Source organism: Pseudopodoces humilis, chromosome 10 (genome assembly GCF_049639895.1).
Source record: "Pseudopodoces humilis isolate 2021_Gansu_Grassland_sample_001 chromosome 10, ASM4963989v1, whole genome shotgun sequence".
Taxonomy (NCBI): Eukaryota; Metazoa; Chordata; class Aves; order Passeriformes; family Paridae; genus Pseudopodoces; species Pseudopodoces humilis.
In genome coordinates, this window is record NC_142209.1 from 15,785,449 (window position 1) to 15,810,546 (window position 25,098).

General features: G+C 36.4%; 1 protein-coding gene across 13 annotated transcripts in view; it reads left to right on the forward strand.

The window, feature by feature from the left end:
* Positions 1 to 24,821, forward strand: part of ZNF644 (zinc finger protein 644) — an 80,764-nt gene extending 55,943 nt beyond the window's left edge. For 7 of the 13 annotated variants that reach the window (XM_088060741.1, XM_088060743.1, XM_088060740.1 and 4 more), the window contains 6 exons: positions 4,606 to 4,678; positions 5,944 to 8,975; positions 9,146 to 9,751; positions 12,290 to 12,412; positions 19,768 to 19,870; positions 20,359 to 24,821. In XM_088060741.1, the coding sequence (XP_087916867.1) occupies positions 5,975 to 8,975; positions 9,146 to 9,751; positions 12,290 to 12,412; positions 19,768 to 19,870; positions 20,359 to 20,551 (4,026 nt within the window). In that variant the 5' untranslated portion in view covers positions 4,606 to 4,678; positions 5,944 to 5,974 and the 3' untranslated portion in view covers positions 20,552 to 24,821. Of the gene's footprint in view, positions 1 to 3,964; positions 4,185 to 4,605; positions 4,712 to 5,276; positions 5,328 to 5,943; positions 8,976 to 9,145; positions 9,752 to 12,289; positions 12,413 to 19,767; positions 19,871 to 20,358 lie in introns of all 13 variants that reach the window. The other 6 variants (XM_088060746.1, XM_088060747.1, XM_088060749.1 and 3 more) reach the window with 5 other exon arrangements.
* Positions 24,822 to 25,098: the final 277 nt, after the last annotated feature.

Below are 25,098 nucleotides of genomic sequence, written 5' to 3' on the forward strand. Positions count from 1 at the left end.
AAACTAGCTGCTTTTGTCATGGGTCCTCTAACTGAGAACTTCTCTATCGTCACCTTTTTCCACAGATATTTGACAATTCGGTGAAGTTTCTAACAGTATAAAGAAAGGTTATACTGTGGGTGGCAGTAACTTTGTATTTGTTTAGGTATAATACATTCTTTGTATTGGTACTATTTCATACTGCTTTAAATTTTTTTAATATGGCAGTCTAGTTAGCTACGAGAGTTTTCCAGTGTTTGTACTGTTATGTGAACAGCTGTGGATTTGAATGTACTGAAGATAACTAATTTTGAATGGAACTCTCCATGTTGTAGTTAGATTAATAACTGTGGACTGTGTGTAAAGTAGGTGTGGGGGGGCAGAACTCATGGTGTTATGCATATTAAACAAACTCCTCACTACAGAAGTTTGAAAAAGTGCGGAAGTGTTAATTTGTAGATTTCAGAGCTAAGTAATGCAGTCTACAAATAGTGTTTCTGCTGTGCAGAGGGAAATGTATTTTCAACAATTTAATTTGCAAACACAAATAGAAGATGGGGGAAGACAAGGTGAGTGACTTGTCCTCTAGTTGTCAGGCATTTTGGTTTTATTTCCATCTGAAGGGTGGGTCAGAATAGCTTCTTAAAAAGAAATAAACTGCAAACTCATAGGCATTGTTCTAATGTCAAAGTATTGTGATTTTGTTGATGTGGGACATTAATATTGCTAGATACCACACAAAACTCCAGAGGCATAAACTGTACATTACTATATAGAAGAGGCAAAAATATTGTGCAGCTGTATTCTTAGGTATGTTTTTTTTCTCAAGATGTGGCTGGTTTGTGCTGATGTGTTCCTCTATTACTCTGTACAAACCTTCATTTTCCAGAGGTTCTTAAACCTTTCTCTTTTGGCAGAAGTTCTGTGCTTGATGTTTGCCATGATTAAAGTTTTGAAGCATAGACTGTGGTGGGCAAAATGGAAGGAGATACCTTTTTAGTCCTGTACCATGCCTAAGTACCAGAGTACTTAAACTCTCTCTGGTCTTCTGTTTATTGCCTAAAAATCTTTGACTTTGGTTCCATTACCTTTAATACAATCACTTGAGAAAGCTTTATTACAGGAGCAATTGTGGAAAAATGGTAGGTTTTGTTAGTTTATTTACATAATGAAGTCTTGAATAAAAATCTAACTGGGGGCTGTGCAAACCTGAAGCACCTTTTCTATCCCTTGAATATTTGAACAATCCCTCGAATGTGCTGGTTATTCACATATCTGCTTAAAGAACTTGACTTACGAGGAGTTACTTAGCACAGGACAGGTACCTTTTTGCCTTTGTTACAGCTGTATTTCTTCAGTTCCTTTAACTAGGCTGATTAAATTCAAACCTTTTAGGAGATGATGTCAGAGTTTTTGTGGTGCTTAGTAGTCGCTCTGTGCTTTTAGCTCATTGGCTCATATTTATAAATTTAGTGAGAAACTTGATATCAGAACACATAAAGACACTTCATGCTTTTCACAAACTCAACCAAATTCTTCTGTCTTAATTTTTCAGCTCCAGCGTGCTTTAAATTTACTGTAAATCCCTATAAAATGACACAGGGCTTGCAAGTGGCTGACAGATCTCTTGCCTACAACTGCTAGTAGGCAACAGCAGGGTATGCTTGGCACTGAGGTGTAAGCTTTACTGAGCTAGCATTGCATGAAGGCAGTGCTCTTAATTTGGTGTGTGACCCTACTGCATAGTAAAGGTTGTTGTTATGAAATAAGAACTTGGAAAGGTCATAAACCTACTGTTAATAAATACAATTAATAATGTACATAGAACAATGGATTTAAGTATATTCCTATCAAAAAGAATTATTAATGAACAGAAAGTGGACAGCATAGATCTGATTACAGGAAGGTTGCATCTAATCTGAATTACTGAGTGACCTAGGAAGCTTGCTTGGAGGGATTACCAAATAATTATGTTAATATGCAATTATCACCTCATTTCTTCTGTAGTAACCTCAAGATGTAGTGTAGTAAGGGTGTTATAGCAAGTGCTGATAGTTTGCAAAAATACTGATGTTCAAGATTTTTTATGACAAAAAGAGTAGCTTAAGGCATTTAAATTATGATCTGTCAGCTTGAAGATAGATCTGACCTTACACTTTTTTAATGCTTAGACTATCTGGCCACAGGCGGTCATATCTGCAGAACACATTATGATTTTTAAAACTGATACTTTATTAATAAAAACAGTATTTAAAATTAGGTAGATTTTAAATAAATTAATAGAGAGTGGAGTGTGGTTTATCTGGATAAATAATTGTTTTTTTTCTACTTTTGAATATGAAATAATTCCTGTATAGTAAATAGCATAGCATATAAACCAGGAATAACACTGTTAAGTGCACTGCAGTCATTCTAGGCTTAACTGAAATAATTGAATTGAATTTGACCTAGCCTTTAGATAAAGTATGTTTCAAAGGTAGGAGCTGAGATTGTGTAGGCTTTTCTAGACACTTTCCATTACCATTTTTACATGTATATATCTCCTACGTATATTGCACTAGATGCTTAAATAAAAACTACCTCAACTATCTAGTTGAGGTAATACAGTCCTGGTAGTGGATATGATAAGCAGTACTTTCAACAAATTGAAAGTTTGATCCCAATTTTTAATTTTTCAAATACACCAAGTATTAAATACAATATATTCTGACAGAATTAATAATTTTGTATTCCTGATAAGGTATAGTGAAGATAATTTTAAAACTGATGGAAACATGCAAAGAATATTGTATAGCCTTGGCTACGTCTTAGTTACAATGATTGATTTTTCTTCTTTTCCTAAGGGACAAGTTAGATGATAACATTTCCTCAAGAAACATGACACTGTGTCTTTAGTTACAGCTGTCGTTGTTACTGCATAAATTCTGACATGTGGAGTAAATAATGTAACTGAAGTATTGCATCTTGGTTCAGTGTTATCACAAGACTAAATTATTGTAATTTTAAAATACATTTTTCTGTTTTCTCTAATGCCACACTGTTAAATTTATTGTTGTTGTCCTGCACAAAAAAAAAAGGTGAATTGTACCATCTTGGTGTCTGGAAAATAAAATATATGATGATAAGAAAATTATTAAAAGGTAGTGATATTGTTGATACAGTAATCATTTCAGGCTTGATTCAAAGACTGAAATCTGTAGGGATACCTTTATTACCATAGAAATCTTCTTATCATTCCCATATGGAATAGTTCACAATCTCCATAAATACACAGTGTGGAGAGGAGTCTCTTACAAGACTGCGTTAGGTAATGCTTTAGGTATCTCTGATTACTCTGAAGAGACTCTTGGTTTAATGGTGACCACAGGGTGTCCTAGCCACCTTCTTAATTTCAGCTTTAACACTAATATTCATTAGCAGTATGGTTTTGTATGTAGAACAACATAGTTTTGTCTTTGTCATGTAAGCCTGTGAGAAGTTTTGAGGAGCCATTCCGATAATGAGGATTGTGGTCTCCAAGCAGCACAGTATTCTCAGTCTGCCTCCCCGCTGTTCAGGGGGTACCAGTGAAGTTGCTTTAAATGGGAAGCGTCTGTTCTTCCTCTGAACCCCTCACACCAGAACAGATGGGTGAAACTTGGAACATGGAAGGTTTTACCTCAGAGGTGGTAACAGTGAAGCCACTCATTAACACTGAATTTACCACTTCGTTAGCAACGTTGCTTCCTGTTGAGAAAAGCTAATACAGGCTCTCAAATTGACTGAGCATGCTTTTGTCTGCTTGTGCAGCAATAAACCACGGAAAACGCACATCTTCCAGGCAGAATTGTCTTACTCAATTCCTTAGAAATGTTTTGTGAACAGTTTTATACTCTATTGCCTGATACTATATGAAGCCTCCATTACTGAGTTGTAAAATTGCTGGAGCTGTTGTGCATCATTGTAGGCTTTACTTCTAATTGACTTTCGCATTTCTTATTCTTAGGGTATGTTTGTACTGCCCATTTCTAACTTGTGTAGGTGATGTAAAGACTCCTGCTGGGTGGTGCATTATCACCATTTTAAGGTGATAGCTTTGAATGTGATCTTATTGGAAGTCGTTATTATAGTGAAAAATGACCCATCTCAAAACAGCAAAGAAAAACAAAAATCTAAGAAATGGCAAGATGAGAAACTGGGGTGTCTAGTGGAACATTTACGTAAAGGTATGTTATAGATAATAATACAATAAAAATACTTCACCCACTTTAAACATTTGTTATGCTGCTGATGTGAACATTGCTGTATTTCTAAATTTGCTAGTTCAGTGATGGAGTAGCAAAGGAAATATTTTTTTAATTACTTAATTTTTCATTGTATTTCTACTCCAAATATAATTACTTTTATCTGCAAAAGTAAGTTATTTTACACTGAGATTTGTCTTTTACAAACTCAGAAGAGGTTAAATAATGTTCTGTCCTTTTGCTGATTTGAAACAAAACGGTGCAATAAAAGAGAATTTCCATTAAGCCATAGTTAGTTTGTGTGGATAGCTGTCATTCTGTTGAACTGAAAATACTGGACATATTTTAAAATGCTATGTATGAAAATGAAACTGGTGTTTAACTAGTTGTTTTCTCTCCTTAGGAGAAGAGGATGTCCGAAGTGGTCTTCCTGGATTTTGATAAAGGACCATTGCAGGAAGCCATGGATATTTGTTGTGAGTTATAACATCTTAATTCAAAGAGTCTAGGTAATAGCTCCTTTTAACTGAGTTCTATTCAAAATGTTAATTAGTAACTGAAACTGTAATTACAGGAATCAAATTGCCCAAAAGATCAAAGTGAGTTGTACTCTCTAAGGGTAAAATATGTGATTTCTGTAAAATATAGATGTCCTGACTGCTAGATGAATGTTTTAATGCCTTATGCTCACTGTGTTCTGAGGACCCATCTAAAAAGTGAATGCCAGAGTAAACTAAAGTTAACATTTCTGTTGGTCACACATTGATTTTCATGTGTAGGCAACTCCTTTGTGCTCACTAAGCATTGAATAGATGATTTGATGTATGAATAAGAGTCACTTGTAGAAAGACAAGGCCACCCACAGGGAATTAATATGCAGTAGTTCTCTGTACTGGAAGATATTGTTAGTGTCATACTCTGGATTCAACACGGTGACTTCATTTGGTAGGTAAATCCTAATGAAATGTTTTGTTCTTACAGTATTTTTTTCCCCACCTTTGATAAGATGTTGTTTAATTTGCTTATCATTTAAAATAAATACTTAAAAGCAAATGGGTTTTATTTGTTTTGAAGCAAGGAGAGTCCTTTTGTGAGAAGGGAATAGGAAGACATCTGGTTTCTTCAGTGAGTTCGATCCTTTGCTGTGTCTCTGTCACTCTGTCACTAATCAGATGCTCAAAATCAGCTTCACTGTGCTTTTTCCTTCTGCAGGCAAGGCAGACCTGTAGCATCAGGTTAATTGTATGGAAGTACTTCAAAAAAAGTGCTACCTTGAGAAATGTAAAGACTATTTTAGTTTCCTAAAAAAGTATGTTTAAAAAAACCAGAATTGTTAATAGATATCTGGGTAGCCTTTTCTCCTTACTTTTGCTTCTGGAGAACAACTGAAGATAATCTGTATTTATGTACATATAGAATGTATTTGTGTTTGTATTGGCAATCTAATTTTCCCCGTCTTGCATGTGTGTAGATCTCAGGCTTCTTTGAACTGGGATATTTGACAGTGACTAGTTTGCTGTATGGTTATTAATACTGCATATCAAAAAAAATTTATTTTTTTTATAGCTTCACTGATTCACTATAAATGTTCTGGATATCCTAAATGAAAAGCAGATTTTTGACAAGTTCAAAATATCTTTTTAGATTACAGTGTGAAGAGTGATCCTGAAGAAATGCTGTAAATTAAAGTTATCATTATTTATTTCTGCAATTACCTGACTTTTTCTTGTTTGTTTTTTAGTATAAATGTACTTAATGGACAGACCAGCAATATGGATGATTTAGAGATAAATACTGGAGTCACTGGTGCTAAAGAAGAAGAAATCCTATGTGATGATAATTTTGTATCTGAGGAAGAAAGTGGCATTCCCAAACCAGAAGAGAGTGAGACGTCATTTCAGAAGAGCAACACATTGACTCTGACTGAGGAGCTATCAAGGGACAGATCTGAAAAAGCCTTAAGTGGAGGCCAGGCTTCTCTATTTATACACACTGGTGCTCCTACTGTTTCTAGTGAAAACTTTATGTTATCTAGAGGAACTGCTGTTAATGGACCAGTTTCACACTCCACCTCAACAAAGACTTCCATTATGAATAAAGGCAGCATTTCATTAACCACTGGACAGCCTGGAGGTCATCTAGCAGATTCCTGCTCAACTTTGACAGTGGTTCATGATCTTCAGCTGCCTGCAAAGAGTACAACGCAGAAATCAAATCAGCACCAAGTTTTATTTTTGTTACCTGATGTAGCACATGCTAAGAACCTGACTCATTCCATTAAAAATCTACCTACCTCTGCTTCAATTGGTTGTGATCCACAGAAAACAGTAGGAAATAGTGTAGACAGCACTTTAGTAGACCAAGTAGAAGTTTGTGAGGATGATAAAAATATACTATTAAAAGATGATTGTGTTGATACATTAACAGGCATTTCCTCAGGTACAGGTGGCTTCAGATCGGGATGTGATCCCAGCTGGGATCCACAAAAGGAGTTTATACAGTTTCTTATGACAAATGAAGAAACAATAGAGAAGTCTCCCATTCACTGTAAGGTAGGGCTAGAAAAGAAGCGAAAAAGGAAAATGGATGTTAGTAAAATAACACGCTATACTGAAGACTGTTTTGATGATACCAGTTGTATTCCTAGTAAATCAAAACTATTAAATGTTGAATTCTTAGAGCAGAATGAGGAGCTACAAATAGTAGAACCACAGAAATATTCATTGAGTAAAGTAAAGCCTGAATCCACAGATGAAGAGCTGGAATCTGTTGATGCTATCCAGCAGCTCATTTATAGTCCCACTAGTAACTGTGCAGAAGATACTTCTCCTGTTCACACTAGCACTTTTCTATCCAATACTTTGAAAAATAAATGTGAAGAGAATGATTCTGAACCACCATCTACTTTCAGTACTGATGAACCATCATTTTATCCCTGTACAAAGTGCAATGTGAATTTTAGAGAGAAGAAACATCTGCATAGGCATATGATGTACCATTTAGATGGGAACAGTCACTTCCGGCATCTCAATGTCCCCAGGCCCTATGCATGTAGGGAATGCGGAAGGACATTTCGAGATCGTAATTCACTTCTTAAACATATGATAATTCACCAGGAAAGAAGGCAGAAACTGATGGAAGAAATCCGTGAGCTGAAAGAACTTCAGGATGAGGGTAGGAGTGCACGGTTACAATGCCCACAGTGTGTATTTGGTACCAATTGTCCCAAAACGTTTGTGCAGCATGCAAAGACCCATGAAAAAGATAAAAGATATTACTGTTGTGAGGAATGCAATTTCATGGCTGTGACAGAAAATGAACTGGAATGCCATCGAGGGATCGCTCATGGAGCAGTAGTCAAATGTTCAATTATTGGTAGTGACTTGTCCCAGAGAAAAACTCAGAAAAAGGCATCCTTGAAAGATCCTTATTTAGGATCCTCAAGAAAGTCATCAACGTATATGTGTAAGCTGTGTCCGTTTGCTACTTCAGCTAGAAGCATTTTAAAAAAACACATGGCATATTTGCATTCAGCATCATGCATTGATCCCTTTGGTAGCCATCTTAGACTAGAGAAAAGAAAAGGCAGCATAATAGAAGAATCTTTAGATTTTCGTAGCAGGACAAAACAATTGATGAAACATTCTTCTACTTTTCCAAAGAACTCTGCTTTAAAACAGGATGTAAAAAGATCATTTGGCTCTACTTCACAGTCCAGTAACTTCGCAAAACTTCACAAGAGACCCTACAGGATACAGAAGGCTCGGAAGAGCGTTTCACAGTCATCTGTAAGTGTGTGCAATCTAAATTCTACAAACAAGAACTTTTTTATTAAAAATAGCATTGACCAAAAGCGTAAATGTTTTCATCAAGCAGCAAAGCAGAAAGCTAGTGCCAAAAAAAGTAATTATTTATATAGACACAAATATGAAAACTACAGGAGTATTAAAAAATCTAGTGACTCTTACCCTTTGCATTTAAAAAAGGAAGAGTCCAAATCTGTCAGTGCTTTACGTTTATTTTCTTCATCAAGTAATAATTGTTTTGTCATGGATTCAAATAGCCTTGATTGCAAAAGGGCAGAAGGCTGTAAAGATCATAGGCATGTAGCTGTAAAAAGAGTGGTTAAAGAATCCAAGAGGGAAGGCTCTGTTACAGGAGATGATTTGGATTGCTGTCCAGATTTTCTGCATAAAATGACTGTTGTTGTTTTACAGAAACTAAACTCTGCTGAAAAAAAAGACAGCTATGAAACGGAGGATGAAAGTTCATGGGATAATGTTGAACTATGTGATTACACTACACAGTCTGTGGAGGATGAATCTTACAGTGATATTAATCAGGAGCATGTAAACCTATTCCCCATATTCAAAGGTAAAATGGAAGATAATGAAGCTGGTGATAAATCTTCACTTGGTTATGAGCAGAATGATGGCTTTTATTTTGAGTATTACGAAGATGCTGAGAGTAGTAATTTCTTGCATGATTTGCATGATCCTCAGAATTTAGAAAATGTAGGATCAGCATTGCCAAAGCATAATTCAGTTTTCCACTGGACTGATTTGTCGCTTGAAAAGAAGTCATGCCCGTACTGTCCAGCAACCTTTGAAACAGGTGTTGGCTTGTCCAATCATGTCAGAGGACATCTTCACAGAGCTGGACTAAGCTATGAAGCCCGTCATGTTGTTTCACCAGAACAGATAGCAACGAGTGACAAAATGCAGCATTTTAAAAGAGCTGGAACAGGGACTCCTGTTAAACGTGTTAGAAAAGGTAAGATTTGTTTTTTATTTGGGTAATAAATAAAGGGGGGGGTAAAGGGATTTACTGAGCACTGAACAAGACTTACTTTATCTTGTTGTAAAGCTTCTTCTTGTGATTTGCAGTTGTCATGTTTAACTGTATATAATTGTCAAAAAACATTATAATTATTTTCTTTGTAGCAATTGAGAAATCTGAAACTTCCTCTGAGCATACATGTCAGCTCTGTGGTGGCTGGTTCGATACTAAAATTGGATTGTCTAATCATGTGCGAGGACACCTGAAGAGGCTTGGCAAAACCAAGTGGGATGCACACAAGTCTCCCATCTGTGTTCTGAATGAGATGATGCAAAATGAAGAGAAGTATGAAAAAATCCTAAAGGCTTTGAACAGTCGCCGTATTATTCCCAGACCATTTGTTGCTCAGAAATTTGCATCAAATGATGACTTTTTATCTCAGAATGTTATACCTCTTGAATCATACCATAATGGCCTAAAGACTGAAGATGTATCTGTGTCTGCATCAGAGGAAGAAGGGCTGAGTTTCCTAAATGAATGTGATGAAACAAAAGCAGTACTGCATGATGAAAAAAGAAATCAGTCACTTACACTGATAGAACTCCTGAAAAACAAGAGGTTAGGAGAAGAGAGGAATCCTGATATTTCCCCTCAAAAGATTCATAATCAAACTGCAAGAAAGAGGTTTGTTCAGAAATGCGTTCTTCCATTAAATGAAGACAGTCCATTGATGTATCAGCCACAAAAAATGGACTTGACTATGCAGTCAGGTAAGAAGGTGCTTCTTGAAAACATTTCCAAAGAACCATATAATTAATAGAAAATGTACAAGTGCAGAGTATTATATTTGGGATTCTGTTCATTTAATTCTTGTTTCGTTTCCAGAGGACACTTGACTGCGAGAGGTAGCACAGCAAATTTTTCTGACATGTTTTTCCTAAAGTGAAAAAACCCCTCAGCAGCACTGAAGGGTTTTTGCATGGAATATACTTCCTGTTCTGCATATGACTGGGCATGCAGATTGAAAGTGGACACAAAGTGAGCCTCAGTAAGGAAGAAGACAACATCCTGCAGTAAACAAGTTGAAGTGTCCATGCATATTTGGTAGACTAACAGTTCTGAAATGTTTGGGCTTGCAACCCTGTTTTCAGGCATTAAAACACCTGGTTTGGGAATATTGCATTGAAGTCTTCAAGGTTTGTGCAAGGCAGCATTTGCTCAAACTAACGGAACTGTTGATACCATTATAAATGCATAATACTGTAAATTGGTGAATCACTGTCAACTAATTTTGATGGTTTTAGGCAAACATACTCTTACAACATAGATTAATTCTTGTTTGTTGCAAATTGTGGCTGCTGTGAGAAACTCATGCTTGCTTAGGGCCTGTCTATCCTGAGTGACAGCCTGTGCTGGTTCAAGCTTTGTTGGCATACAGTTGTAGCCAGCAGGTTTCCAATGTCTCTGACCAGTAAGGACCTAGATTGTCCCTCCACTGAGAATTGTGCTAATGAAACAATTCTACAATCAATTTCCTAGCTACTCTGTATACTAATAGAGCAGGCTCTTAGGGTGATGTTTTTAACTTACTTGTCACATGAGAATTATTTCTAGTCTTGGAGAACTCTTACAACATCCTTTTTAATGGGTATGTAGAGCTTGCATTTACTGGTTTCTTGGTTGGACACCACCAATGCTGCAGGATTCTCTAGACTGAGGAGCAGGATCTTATTTTTATACCCCTGACTTTTATTGGTGCTGTTTCTTTTCTTATTATTAACCAGGTTAGTAAAACTGGCAGTGCCTAGTGCTTTTTCACCTATATTCTTTTCTTCCTTTAAACAAAAAACCCCAGCAATCTGATGTGCTCAGAAGTTCTTTTAGGGGGCTATAAAAGTGTGGCAATAAATCTCTTAAGAAAGGTGGCTTTCTAAAATGACATAGTAGAAGTGGAAAAGAATTACATTTTATGTCTTCTGTACGTCTGTGGTTGTCCCTTAAGACAGGAGATTGCTTAATAAAGGAAGTGTGTCTTTGACAGGTTTAATGATTTGAAAAACGATGCTGGAGGGATAGCTTGCCAAACCTGACACTGTGTTTTGCTTTCTGTGTAATATTTACTGCTCAATACCAGGGTAGAACCTCTTTGGTTATGATGAACAACCAAGTAAAAACACACGTACGCTCGCATAGTACTAACAGTTCTGAATGGGGCCCGATAGTTTTCTGTGGCTGAGGTAACAGAATTTGATAACTAACGCACTGTGCCAGTTGAGTTAATAAGAAAATAACATCAAGTTGAAAATCTTCTGTTTTTTCCTAAAAGCGGCAAATATTCCTAATTCTGGTTTTAGTTTTAAAAAGGCTTTTACCAACAAGGTGTTCTTCTTCTGTAACTTGCCTGAAAAAACAGCATGTCTTCTGTGGGCTGCTGGAGAATAGCATTCTTTTCTTTCCTGCAGAGACTTTCCAGCTGAGTAGTTTTAGCTTTTTCATTTATTCTTCTAATAATTTATTAGTAGAGAACCTGAAATATTAGTTGACCAAAACAATATATCTTTGATAAAAGGCAGGGAGAAATATGGTGAAGTTGAGGAGGAGATAAGTTACAATGGTTTCTTTGTCTGTAAGTGAGGAGTTCAGTATTGTTTCATTGTTTTCGTGTGATAAATAGCATGTTGCTTTGTTGATATTTATTTAGCACAAAGATTTTAGCGAAAAACTTCAAATCATTTACTTTCATTATCAATTGTGCATCTAAAGTAATGAACAGAAAATGCACTGAACAAAATGTTTTGTCTGACAGCTGTTCAGTGGTGTGTTTTACCACCTTTTCCTCTGAGCCTTCAACAGCAGCCTAATTTTAGTATTGAGTGCTTTGGTCTTACGGGTAAAACACTTTTAATTACCACTTTCTCAACTTGACTTTTCAAATTCTCGTTATTGGAAATTCTGAAAGCTCTGAAATTTCTCAACAGAATTGTGCTATTCAAATTGCAGGATTGTATTTTGGAATTAGAGCTTCATTATGTGGAGATGTAGGAGCTTGGTAGTAGGTATTGAATGCAGAGTAGCCTACTGGGCTCAAGTTGCCTCCTTTCTGTTCTTTTCAAATAACATGGTTTGGCTTAAAGCACTAGGTGGAAAACTAATAACGGTTAACTTGGATCCTTCTAATATACTAAACAATCGCGTCAATGCAGTGAATATATTTTAAACCATCTTTATTGCAGAAAACTTTTTACAACGCTTTGAGAATTTCATTTTTTGAAGAGAGAACTGGATTATAGTTTTCTTTTGAATGATAGGTATGCCTGTGAAGCTTAGAACGTGTGTGCATTGCAATACGACGTTTACAAGTGCTGTTAGCCTGTCCAACCACTTACGCGCTTATGCACGAAAGAAGAGTGCTGGACTTTTGACTGGGACAGGTATGTTTTGTTACAGATGTAAAAGCAAGTCTGTCTATGATACATTTTCTTCATCAGACTGGACAAAAGCATATGTTAATTCAAAATAATTTTGAAGCTTCTGCTGGTAAACAATTTATTTGCCATAAAACTTCAGCAACTTGTAAGAAAACGTATGTTGCTGTTGTCCACTCTCATGTCTGATTTTCATTCTTAGTCTTTGATTTTGGATCCAACACTTAAGGTATGTAAGCAAAACTAAGAGATGGTTGCTTAAATTCATTCTCTATGATATCACAACTTCCAAACCAGATAGTTTGCCTTCTAATGAAGTGTTTTAAAGTATCTCAGAAATTAGAGCGGTGGGGAGAAAAAAAAGGCAATGATACAACAAGTAGTTTTTACTGTCTAGTACATATAATTACAAAGAATACTGCAGTAAAACAGGAAAAGCAAATAATTTTACGCTTTGTACATTTCTAACAACATACTATATGTAGTTGGTTTCATATCTTGTTTGGCTCACAACCCAAGAGCTACCTGCTCTGGCACTGAGTGAGGGTAGTACAGCATTTGGCATTGCTATTAATGTTTTTTATTAAAATACACTTCATTTTGAAATTCTTCTAATATGCCATATTTTGACTTGTTTTCAGAGACCTACAGCTTGCTTGGCTGTAGGCAGTTTATGAGTTTACTTGGATTATTGCTGAGATTAGTGGTACTTCACATGATCAGCAGCAAATTGAGGAGCAGAGATGTAATATAATGAGGAAAACTTGGAGATATGAAGCCTGAAATATTCTGTGATTAAGAAGGGCAACCATCAGTTTTCTGTGTCAACAAACACAGACTTTAACAAAATGCTCTTGGAAAATGTGAAATCTCTTTTTTACCTGCAAATATAATTCATTATGCTAAGAAGAACAAACTGAGTAGCAGGCTTTCTCTGTAGAAGGCTAAAAGAAATACTTTTATAATATGGGCCTGTAGCTGCCAGGTCTTATGTTGCACTACTTTAATACTATAACAAAGCAGACTTGGAAGGAAGTCAGCAGATACAGTAATACCTAACATGTAGAAGAATATGCCTTTAGTCAGTGATTCTGAAAATTTTCATTTTTATTCATTAGAAGGGTGATGGTAGGGAACTTCATTTACCACTGCTGTGATTTGATATTAGCCTTGTGGTAAGTTCCTTTTCTTATATACTTACCGAGGAAGTGTTTTTCAATAGCTATTTATTTAAATTGAACATTAATAACAGTAATTCAGTGAAGGAGGCACTGGCAAACAGGTAGTACACAGAGATTGAATCCTGGACAAGTGCTTTGTACCTAGCTTCCCTTTTGCTAAGTACTGTGAAGGAAGCTTGTTTAGGTACTTTCCGGGATTTTTGTTTGTCTTCTGTAAGAAACGTATTTTGCTAGTGAAGTATGAAGTAGCATGAAGTAATTGCATGGTCATCAGAACAGTCACCATTTTTCTTAAAAGAATGGAAGGAAAACTCATGAGTCTTGTATTGTTGGACCTAAAAGTTGATTTTGAATTAGGTTGGAAACAAAATGAGGTTAGAAACAAAGTTTAAAAGGTTAGAAACAAAAGTTTGGGGAAAAAAAATCATTTGCTTTCTGGAGCTGGAGCTAAGCCACATAAATAACTTACACCATGGATAAAGGCCTGTCGCTGAAACCATTGACTAAAAGGAGTCAATGTTGAGTTCTACCTATAACATCATGCAACTAATGTATATTTGTAGTAACTTAGTCATTACTCTGCTGCAACTCTTGTGAAGGTTGTAAACTTCGCTCATTGACTTCTCATTCAAGCAAGCTTAATGCAAGGCTTGTACACCAAACAATACACTTCTAAACAGTTCTATTTGATATTCTACTTTAATAATATAAGTTTTGTGAAGAGAATTATTTTTGTGCAATATTTCACTAGTACACCCTAGTTCTAAAGTACACACAAATGCACACTTGTGAGTGTTGCTCCTGGGTAGATCTCGGGTTTTCTTATTAAAAAAAATAATTAAATAATGGTTGCAGCTGAGAGCAATTTCGAGATGTCTTCAGTTGGGCCTCAGCCACAGCTGAACCTTCAGTGGTCTTCAGCTGTTGTATGGAGACAATGAGGACATGTTTATACATGTTCCTTCTTCTCATTAAGCCTTTCTTATATCTTCCAAAGCAAAAATAACTACCAAAAATAAATCATATCAAGTGAATAATTATCTCAGTTTCTTGCTGTAATAAAATAATGGTGTCTAAACATGGATGCTGTAATTCTTCTATCTGACATTTGCTATGGGATCTATCTAGGCACTACTGTTTATTAGGAGAAATACATGAGAAATACGTGATCTGTGCATGCCACCAAAGTGAGACCTTTCCAAAGCATTACATTAGCTTATGTACTAGTCTTGGATTTTCCATTTGTCTGCATGTGTTTTTGATATGGACTGTTACCATATTGCTCTTCTAGCAGATGCCCTGCTTCTTCAGTCAGTAATGTCATCATATTTAGTTAAATCTTAGCCTATTTTTCTTTTCAAATGCAACTTGACAGTTTTAGCAGTATAGTAGACAGGCATATTTGTAGGTCTGGAGAATAGACTCACTAAAAACATCCTAGAAGTGAAAGTTCCTAGGCTGTTGGCTGTTTGAGGTTAGTCTTTATTAAACTTTATTTGTGCCTATACCAATGCATTATAGATCCACTGTAGAGCAAATAGCTGTGTCATCAGATGTTGGGCTGGAACTTCTTTTGTTGTTATTCAGTCCAATTTTTAACAATGTAATGATCTATTTGCTCATCTTGTGTAGATGTTAATTTCTTTTTATACCTGTTTTGATGTATAGCAACACATTGGCATTTCTCAGAGCAGGTGGTCAGCCTGCTTCTTTCCTCTGAGTATCTTTAGAGTTTTGGACAAACCTACAAAAAATCTTCAAAATGCATCTCACTATTCTTCATTATAGTTGTATATTCAGCTTCCTTTCTTCTTTCCTCTCTGGGCTTCTCTTGCTCCTTTCTGCCCTGGCTCTCCCCAAGTCTCTTGATTCTTTCTTGCACCCTGGCTTTCTACATCTTCTCTTTGTTGACTCTTTTCACAGACTCGGTCTCTTCTTACTGGCTTTCATCTTCTGGGATTCGCCACTTTCTTCTCTGGTCTCTGCTTCTGTAGGTGGAGACTGCTTTGTTAGAAGCTTGGGAGGGAACAATAAAGTACAGAGCAAGGAGTCTGGTCTTCAAGCCAGCAGTGTGACTGAGGTAGCAGTTCATGAGGGCAACTACATGTTGAAATTATTTCAAATGTTGTTTTGTCAAACTTGTAGTTTTGGGATATTTGTGGTGAAAGCATATCAGTTACACAGAAATCTGAGATTCACTGGCTTTGTGTGTCATCATTCTGTGCTGTTACAGTCATAACGAATCAACTGGCATGAAGATCTAATTTTCAGTATCCTGTAAAATCCTGTAAGGAGGGAAAATGATAAGAGGGTTGTTTTTTTTAATGTACTTCACTGTGCAGTAGTGATGAGGCTAGTTAGCAAGTGATTGAATTTGAAAAATTAGTGACTAAATGTACAAGAAAGATAGACAAGTACATTATTTTATATTTTTTAATTGGAAGTGTTTTCAAATGGTTAAGTAGTTCCATTTCTGTGTCCAATTATTCAACTTGTTTTAGCTTACGTACACTTTGACAAAAGTAATGAAGTCCTAATAAAAGACGCAGCTTCAGTTTTCTTGAAATAAGAGGTATTTCATATTGGGGGACATCAGGAAGCAGAGCATTTTAATTTGGAACTGCAGACTAAATGTCATGGCATGAAAGGGCCTCTGATTGTGACCTGTCTAATTCATTTAGGCACGCTTGTTGAAACCTCCTATAGTCCATCTGCTTGTAGTCTTTCTTGATAAGTCATCACAGAGGTTTTTGTATGCAGTGTTTTTACCTAGCGTATATTTTTTTGAAGTAGCATGCTCTGAAATTGTACATAAGTATCTCAAGGAGATTCCTCCGAAGTTTGATAGTCTTTTGGTTTAAATGGGTTGTTTCTCCATCATGTTGTATCAGAAGTTTGAGGAAGTGATGTGACTGGTCGTTTACAAAAAGTTTTTCAATTATCAGCTATGAAGCACCGGGTGGCCAAATTTGAATGAGAGTTCTTCCAAAAAGAAATAGGCCTTTATGGAGAATGAGGAATAGTAGACTGGAAGCTGCTATAACTACAAAGTAGTGTTAATGATAGGTAATTCCTGCCTCTCTCTAGCAATTTGCTGCAGTTTTGATGCAGCTTACTAGAGCTGAATTATCCTTAGTCTCTTCCCAGATGAGATAAAAATATTCTTTCTGAGGAGGTCATGTTTTCTTACAGTAAAGACACAGAAAAAGCAGGAATTGAATTTTGGTCAGAACATGGCTACTTTGTGGGGAGGCAGTGGCTGAGGCAACTGTGTGATTTACTTGATGTTTGCAACCACTTGTAAGCATTGTGTCAACATAGTTCTCAAGTATGTGCGTATGACTTTCTTTAAACTTGCTGCTCTCTGGATAGACAAAATGAAATTAATGTGATGGATAATGATACACCTGCCCCATAACTTGAATTGTATGTTTGAATATGTTTGAATTGTAGTTTTCAGTGAGCTGTACTCAGATATTCCTCCTTCTTCACTCGTTTTCCATCTTCACTGGAGTGACTTCAAAACATACTGGTGCTGCTTTGAGCTCCTTAAAATGTAGAAGAATATGTTCACTATCTCAGAAGAAAAAGGGAACAAAAAATGACCCTTGCAGAACACTGGTTTAGTATTCTTAGGGTTTTCTGTCTTTCACAACAACTTCTTGCTTGGGCAAACTTACTTTCAAATGTAGCTAGGTTGCTCTGAGAATTGATAGTGCAGTCTGAATCCTTTTTCATGATCTTTTACTGTGATACTTTCTTCTCTTTGTTTTATAATTTCCTTATATAATAGAGCCTCCATCATAAATGGCTCAGAGAACATCTTTTGTTTTCCTTGTTTTCTCACTCTTCATGGAAAAGGTACTTTTCAAGGAAGTAGAAGCTACCTTTCCTGGTTCATTATGGCAGTTTCTGTCAGTGTGGCTGTTGTTTGATTGCACAGTAATTCAGAGGGTTTTTTTTCTTAGATGATTATACTCACACAAATCCATTAGGTGTCAGGAATCTGCTGAAGACCAATCCAGGTCTTACAGGAAATGGAAATCTCTCTGAAATGCTCCAGATATATGAGTAGAATCAAATTTCTTGATGAGAATGAATGTCTTTGCCAACATCAAGGAAATCAGCAAGTTCTTGTTCCAAATGAAAGTTGGCCTCTCTAGGAGAGGAGTCTGTTGTCACTACTGCGTATTTTTTTTCCCACTCATATAAACTGACATCAGCTGTCATCAGATGCAACTCATGGACATGTTTGCATTTGGATAATACCTACTTCTATTTCCCTTCTTCCCATAATGTTTCACAAAAATTGGCAAAGGCAAAGCCTTTGCTGTAATAACTGCTGCAGATAAGTTACCCCTCATACAAACAGTTTTCTTCAAAGCATGGGTGTCCGGGTTCCAGTGTTTTATCTACTGACATTGCTGATGGTGTTCCTGAAGTTGCGGTATGTAAAATACTTACATATGTGGTAGTTCCTACCTGATATGGTAGTTAGCTTTTCTCTTCCTAATTAAATGAAGAGTATGTTTCTGGTGAGAGGATAAAGTATTAAGAGCCCCTTGATGCTTTTTCAGAGGCATCTTGGACATTTCTCTTTCTCTCTCTCTCTCTCTCTCTCTCCCCCCTGCCACCTTGGGTTACTGCCTTTTTATCCAGACTGGTTTTGTTGTTGCTGTCAGAAAAAAAAATGCTGTTAAGCCTCATTTTCCTAATGTTGATCTGAAGAAGTCTCTCTAGGTTGGTGTCTGCTTTCCACTTTTTTTTGGTTCTCTGGTACCTTCAAGCCTCAGAAAATCATTCTACATTTTAGATAGATAGGAATCTTTAAGTCTGGGGATAGAACTGGGAAATGTCCGGTATATATACCAAGTTAAAAGTTTGGCTACAAGGTAAAAGCTTGAGTGGTGCTCATTTGGAGGGCACAAAAAAAAATTAAGGATACAATCAAGACTGTGTTCTTTAAATCAACATGTTTTACCTCACCAGACAATGTCTTATGCTTCAGAATGCTAAGAGGTTAATTCTTCTGTTTTATATCCTAGGAGTCAAAACTTTAGCCAAGTGTAACATTTTTTCCCCCCCCATTTTACTGTTAAGATGCTTCAGTAGCATAACACTATGCCTTCTTGGTATCAAGAATACCACCTGGTACTGTCTTTCTGGTTCCTATGGAGTTTTTGTTGAAGTGGTGTAACTGGTTGTTTGCAAAATGTTTGTTGTGTTGGGAGTTCTATTGTTGGTGTCTTGTGTTTTGGAATAGTGTGTAGCTAGATACACTTCTCAGTTCAAGCAGTCGCAAACTCATTGAGCTTTATCAGCTGTTTGCATCATAACAATATTAATTCAGTTTAATCCACTCATCCCCCACGTTGGCTGCTTCTTAGAATCTCCAGGTTTTGTTTCAGGTTCCCATTACATTTGTTTATGGGAGATACAGACCTCAAAGCTATCTGAACTCATTTGCTATGTGTTTCCTGTTCACACGTTACTTTCATACACAGTTTCAAATGCTTAGACTGAATTTAAAAAGTGGCCTTGCCCTCCCTGTTGATTGTCCTAATACCAGCTCCCACTGCCAGAAACTAATACATACTTTTTGTAAGCTTCATTAGAATTTGGGCAGGAGTGAAGGGGAAGCTTCATTTGAAATCCTTAGAACAAAAGGACAGATTTTTGCTTTGTGTTGGAAACAAATGGCAGGTGTTTTATTCAAGCTAGAAATTCCTGATTGTACTAGCTGAAAGCAACAACTTCATAACGTTGTAACTTGGTTGAACATGAGTGGCCTTATGATGGTACTTGAACTACAAAACAAGTTCTGAGATTTTGACAGTGTTTTATGCATGAAAAGGAATTTCCAATTGTGCTTTGCTTCTGTATAATTCTGCAGTAGGTTTGTAGGTACTTGCTGATACTAAAACAGTTTAATGCTGAATGTCAGTTATCTAGTCTTTCAAAGTGCAAGCACAATGCTAAGCTAAGAAAAACCAGCTCATGTGTTTTGTCAGTTTATTTCTTAGAATACACTATAATTGTTTTGGAATTACATTATAATTAAATATAGAAAAACAAGGAGGTAGATGTCTTTTCATTATTGCTGTAGGGAATACTTACTGAATATCTCTGACTAACACTCATTGAAGTATTACTTTCACATATGAAAATTTCTCTTCTTAGCTTTAGACTGTAAGCAAAAGAAGTCAAGGTCAAGATCTGGAAGCAAGAAGAAAATGCTGCCATTACCTCATAGTGCTGATGAAGTTTACATACTCAGATGCAGGTACATTGTGCTACTTTAATTGGAAGAATGCATTCTTAAGAGCTTTACTAGTTTTATTTATAAAAAGATTCGTTATTGTGTCCATAAATGTTTGTGATTAAATTGAATAATAAGGGGGGAAAAGAATTGTCTGTTCATTTATTTGAACAAGAGGATTTGATTCAGTCACACTTGGGTGTTAGATTACCAATTGTTTCTCTAGCTAAAATGTTATTGGTCATATCTGAGTAATAAGGTCCTTGAAAAGAAACCTTATATAAGGACAACAGATTGATAATACTGGCATTGAAAGTGTGAGAATGTGAGTTGTATAAGTTGCAGGGTTTTGTGCTCACAGTTACTAATAGTGAACTCAATTACTAAGTTTTTCAGCTAAAACATGTAGAAACACTTAAAAAAAAATAAGACTTTCCTCTTACTGTCTTTATTTTATAATTTTTCAGTAGAGATAGATGTATCTTGGTGGATTAATTTTAATATTTGCATAGGTTTTGTGGTCTGGTCTTTCGAGGACCTTTGTCTGTTCAAGAAGACTGGATAAAGCACTTGCAGCGACACATTGTCAACGCAAATCTTCCACGGACTGGAGCTGGCATGGTTGAGGTCACATCACTACTTAAAAAGCCTGCTTCAATTACTGAAACTTCATTTTCTTTACTGATGGCAGAAGCAGCATCATAGAACACAGAAGCATTTTAAATTTTAATTGGATGTAAATTTGAAATATTTCATCATTTTTTAAAATAAATTGCTACACTAAATTATGTTTATAAATGCTAAAGACAGAAAATAGAGGAAGTGGATTACAGTAACATCAAAATAAATTGAATACTTAACAGTTACAGTAAGTAGTCTTTATATTTTATAATAGGGTGGAAGATGTGTTTTTAAGGTTTATTATGTTTTTGTCAGTTACTGTGTTCACTATCAATACAAGACCATTATATGTATGGCCGCCATTTTTAAATTGTTGCACATGGGTACTTAAAGGACAGATTTTAATAAAACAAAGAAACCACATTCTCTTCAGTGTTACCCAAATCAAGGTTCTGTTTATTCCAAAAAGAATTACATAGCAAAATAAGATACTATTATATTTTGTTTGTATGTATGTAGTGTTTTGTATAATACCAAGAACTGCTAATACAATTTACTCAACTTAGGGCATTAAATACCATGTACTTCATAGTTCAAGAGACTGTTTCGTTCAAATAGGGCAATTAGTACTATTCTATCTAGGTGTGTAAGTGTTTTTTTTAAATCACATGAGGCTTTTTGTACTAAAAAGTGGAGGGAAACTTGTTTAAACAAATTTCTAAGAGACATATGTACATAATACTGGAAATTTGTGGTAAGGAAATATTCTTTACTTCAGTTGCATTTCTCACTGACAATAAAGTGGTGCATCCATGCTACCTCCTACTTGTCAACAAAGATGGTATTTACCCTTATGTTTTTGTATCATAGTAGATTCAATCCAACTTTCTTTATTACAAAGCATCTTTTTGTTAACAAGTTTGTTACTTTTATGACAATTTACTTAAAAGTCTGACTTGCTTACAGAAGTTTGCCTCTACTATTTTATTTAACACTGTAGAAATGTACTAATAAGCATTGCTCACTACACGGTTAGAGTAGGCTTTTCATTTATAATTCTGTTTAAAAGTTTGATCATTTTAGAAAATTCAAACACAGATTGAAATGTTTCTACATATGAAGAGAATGTTTACAACTTAAATTTTAGAGCTTGTTTTGGATGTGATTATATGTATGAAAACTGTAACACTATGCTCATGCTAAGGACCTACTTACAGAATAATTGAAATAAATGTGCTGTGAGGATGGAAATATGGTGCAGGTGTCTTGGTCATGATGAATTGTGTTTGTTCATTTAAACTGTCTTCAGAACATGAGTTTTGTTTAAATCAAATTAGATTCCTCTACAAATCAATTTTGTATGCAAGTAACATTTCCTTTTACTCATATAGGGTAACAGATACTGTAGTTAAGCCAAGGATATGCATTGATATTTTCTTTATATGTAAATAAAGTTAAAAGCAGTTAAAGCAAGAGGAGTATTTTGGTAGAGTATATACATACCTCACTGCCAGTGAAATTGCTTTCCTATGGTATATCTCCTTACCAGAAAAATCTCTAAATAAAAAGGTTTAAAGAAAATCTAAATGTCTATAATGTGAAGCATTTATTTGCATTGTGTGAATTAAGTTTGTGGAATTAATTTGTCTTGCTTGAGATTAGAATCTTTTCATGATCTTAAGTAAAAGTACATTTACTTGCAATAAACTGAATTGTTCACAGATGCATTACATTGGATTGGTGGAAAGTATGAATAAATGTCTGTCTTCCTGGATGCACAGAGTTCAGACTTAACACGTGAGGCTTGTTAATGTTCTGATAAAATAGATGGGCTAAAAATGCACAGCTGTGCAAGACAGAGGCCTCAGACAAGGCCATCCTAGCTCTGTCAAGGCTATCATTAAATTAGTGCTGTCAGGTTTTTAACTGTACAAATTGCTACAGTTAAGTTTAGCTTTCTTGTTGCAATTTTTTCTCTTGTAAGTGGAAAATCTACATTGTTACATTTAAAAGCTGGAGGAATAAATACGTTAGAGATTTTAGAAAAGATAACTGGGGTGTTGAAGTTGTATTGCAGACAAATCATGTATGCAGACTAACCAGTTTCTGAATTTGTGGGTACTTGTAGGACTTTTTTATGCGATGTGAAAACTGAAAATTTAAAGCAATGTGTTGAAACAGAACAGAGGGAAGTGATCACATCACCTTGAATGTTTATAATGCTTTAATAGAGTGCTTGTTTACCCTTCTCACCAAAAAAGGTGCTTGTGAGAGCACCATATTTTATGGCTGTCTAGCAAATGAAAAAATCAATTAAGTGCAAATGATATTTATCTAGTGTTGTTAAGAATGCTTGTGAGGTGAAGCCATACTGTGCAGAATTTTGCATTAGCAAAAAACTCTTACTAGATTCATAATAATCATTTTAAAAACCCTAGTTAATTCTATTTAATTCCTTAAACCCCAATAGCAAGCTACTTTATGTAACACTAAAATGCAAGGTTGTGTCTGAAGAGCAGTGAGCTCTAGGGCTGATCAGTTTCCAAAATGAGATTCTATTGATGAGGAGTAGTTTTCAGAGACAGGCTGTGTGCCCTGCTGGCATCAGATCCTAGTGGTATAGTTTGAAAAATATGTAGGAGTTCTAGAACTCTTCTGATTATTAAATTAATTGCATATGTGGTTGATACAGGCTGAATAATCTTTAAAAAGAAAAAAAAAAAAAAACAAAATAGTACTATTAGCTGTCCTTAGCCTCTGGTCCTCAAGTGGGGCTATTTGTTGTCCTGATTTCTGTTGTTTGGAAATGCAGATATTTTTTATCATTATCTACAAGGAAATATAAATCCCCCTCTCTAGAGTTACCAAAATTCTAAATAATGTGGTAGAGGAGGGTAAATTAAATCAGTAGCTTTGTGATGCCAGTCTGATGTTCCATGGCTTGAGGGGCTCTGTGGCAGTCTGTGTGAAAGAGCTGGATTTCCAGAGTTGCACATCTAAACACGAGTGTTAGTCTGTTCAGGTTGGCTTAGGTTGCTTTGGCGTAAAGGCTGCAGTGGCACAGTGATTTTTGTTTGGTTGACTTTGGTTCTTTATCATAGTCCTACTTGTTTCTGAAGTTATCCTAGTTTCTGGTAAAGGGTCTCTTTAGTAGTAGCCTCAGGAAAATCATAGACCATCCCCATACACTTGCAATAAGGTGACTGCCTATATTTCCTAGTCCAGTGATATTTCCAAATCCTCTTCAAAAATTAAAACTCTGCTTGCATTCCTTGAAAAGATGTTTCTGTAGAACCTTGGATAGGTGATTAATTTAAAGTGCCCGTGGTAGCAGCTGCCAAGTGTTAGTGTGTTCAGACTGGGCGCATGGAAAAGGAGGCGAGCAGATGATGCGTGTTGCGCATTGCTGCGGTTTGCCCGGTACTGTGCTGTGCCTTGGGCGAGCTGCAGGAGGTGGATTGCTTCCACGGGCTGACGGGGTCCATCCAGCTCTGCCCCAGGATCCGACACCTTCCTCAGGGCTTGCCTCCTCAGGCAGCAGCGTTAGGAAATGAGCTGCTGGCTCCTCCCGCTGGAAGAGGCAGCACTGACCGGAGCTGTCGGTACCTGTTGGGGAGGGAGAGCAACCTGCAAAGTTGGGCACTGTTTACTGCTGGGTGTGGGTTGTGTTTGAGCCGTGTGCCTGTGTTAATTCCTGCTGTTTCAGCCACGCTCAGGGAAATCACCAAGATTTTTGAGGTAAGTGATCACAGGAGAAACACGAGTTACAGATTTGGGCTCAGAGAAGAGCATGCAGAGTTTCTGAAGGTCAGTGTCACAGGACTGACATGGGAGGATGTAATGCTATTTTGACTGTGATCCTTTTCTTGGGCTAGTTATGGTTCTAGGTTTCCTGCAGTGCTTTAAAGAGGAGTTAAGCATTAAATCTACCTGATTCTGAAAACCTACAGAAGATAAATTGGGCTGAACAAATGTGGAACCATTAGCAGTGAATAACAAGTACTTGCTTTTAACTAAATGGTTATGGGCTGTGAACAAACCCTGTTTAGTTCAGCGCTATGGTTAACAGACTTTTCCACTTTTTATAACAGTAGTTAGTGGCCTGGGTATTTGAACACCAGTTTCATATTTTAAAAATTGATTTATATAGTTTTGAGTTTAAAGAAAACCCCAGACTTCTTAGGGTGGTACTTTAAAAAGCTGATTGCATTATGATTTCGGATATTTCGATCCACCGTGCTTTGTAGGTGCTGTTGCCTGATACATGGGTAGCAATTGTGATGTAATGGAAACATTTGGCCATAGTGCCAGGTTTGTAATCTCTTGCAATAAAATGTTCCTTTTTAACACTGCAGGCTTCTTGGTGTTCTTCCCATTGCTCGGAGGTGAGCTGCGCTGCACATGTCATTTAACTGGGGAATTCTGCCCCAACCAGAGCGGTTGTGTGGTGATGCAGAGGGCAAATTTGCTGGCTGTATGTAGCCACCTGAAAATTTAGAGAGGTGAGGAAAGAAGGGGGATATTTTGCATTCCAGTGTTGGAGACTAAGGATGAAAATTGGTGGTGGAGGGAATGCCACCAGAGCTAGGGGCCCAAATCTGAAGCTGAATCCCAAGTGACAGTGGCTCTCA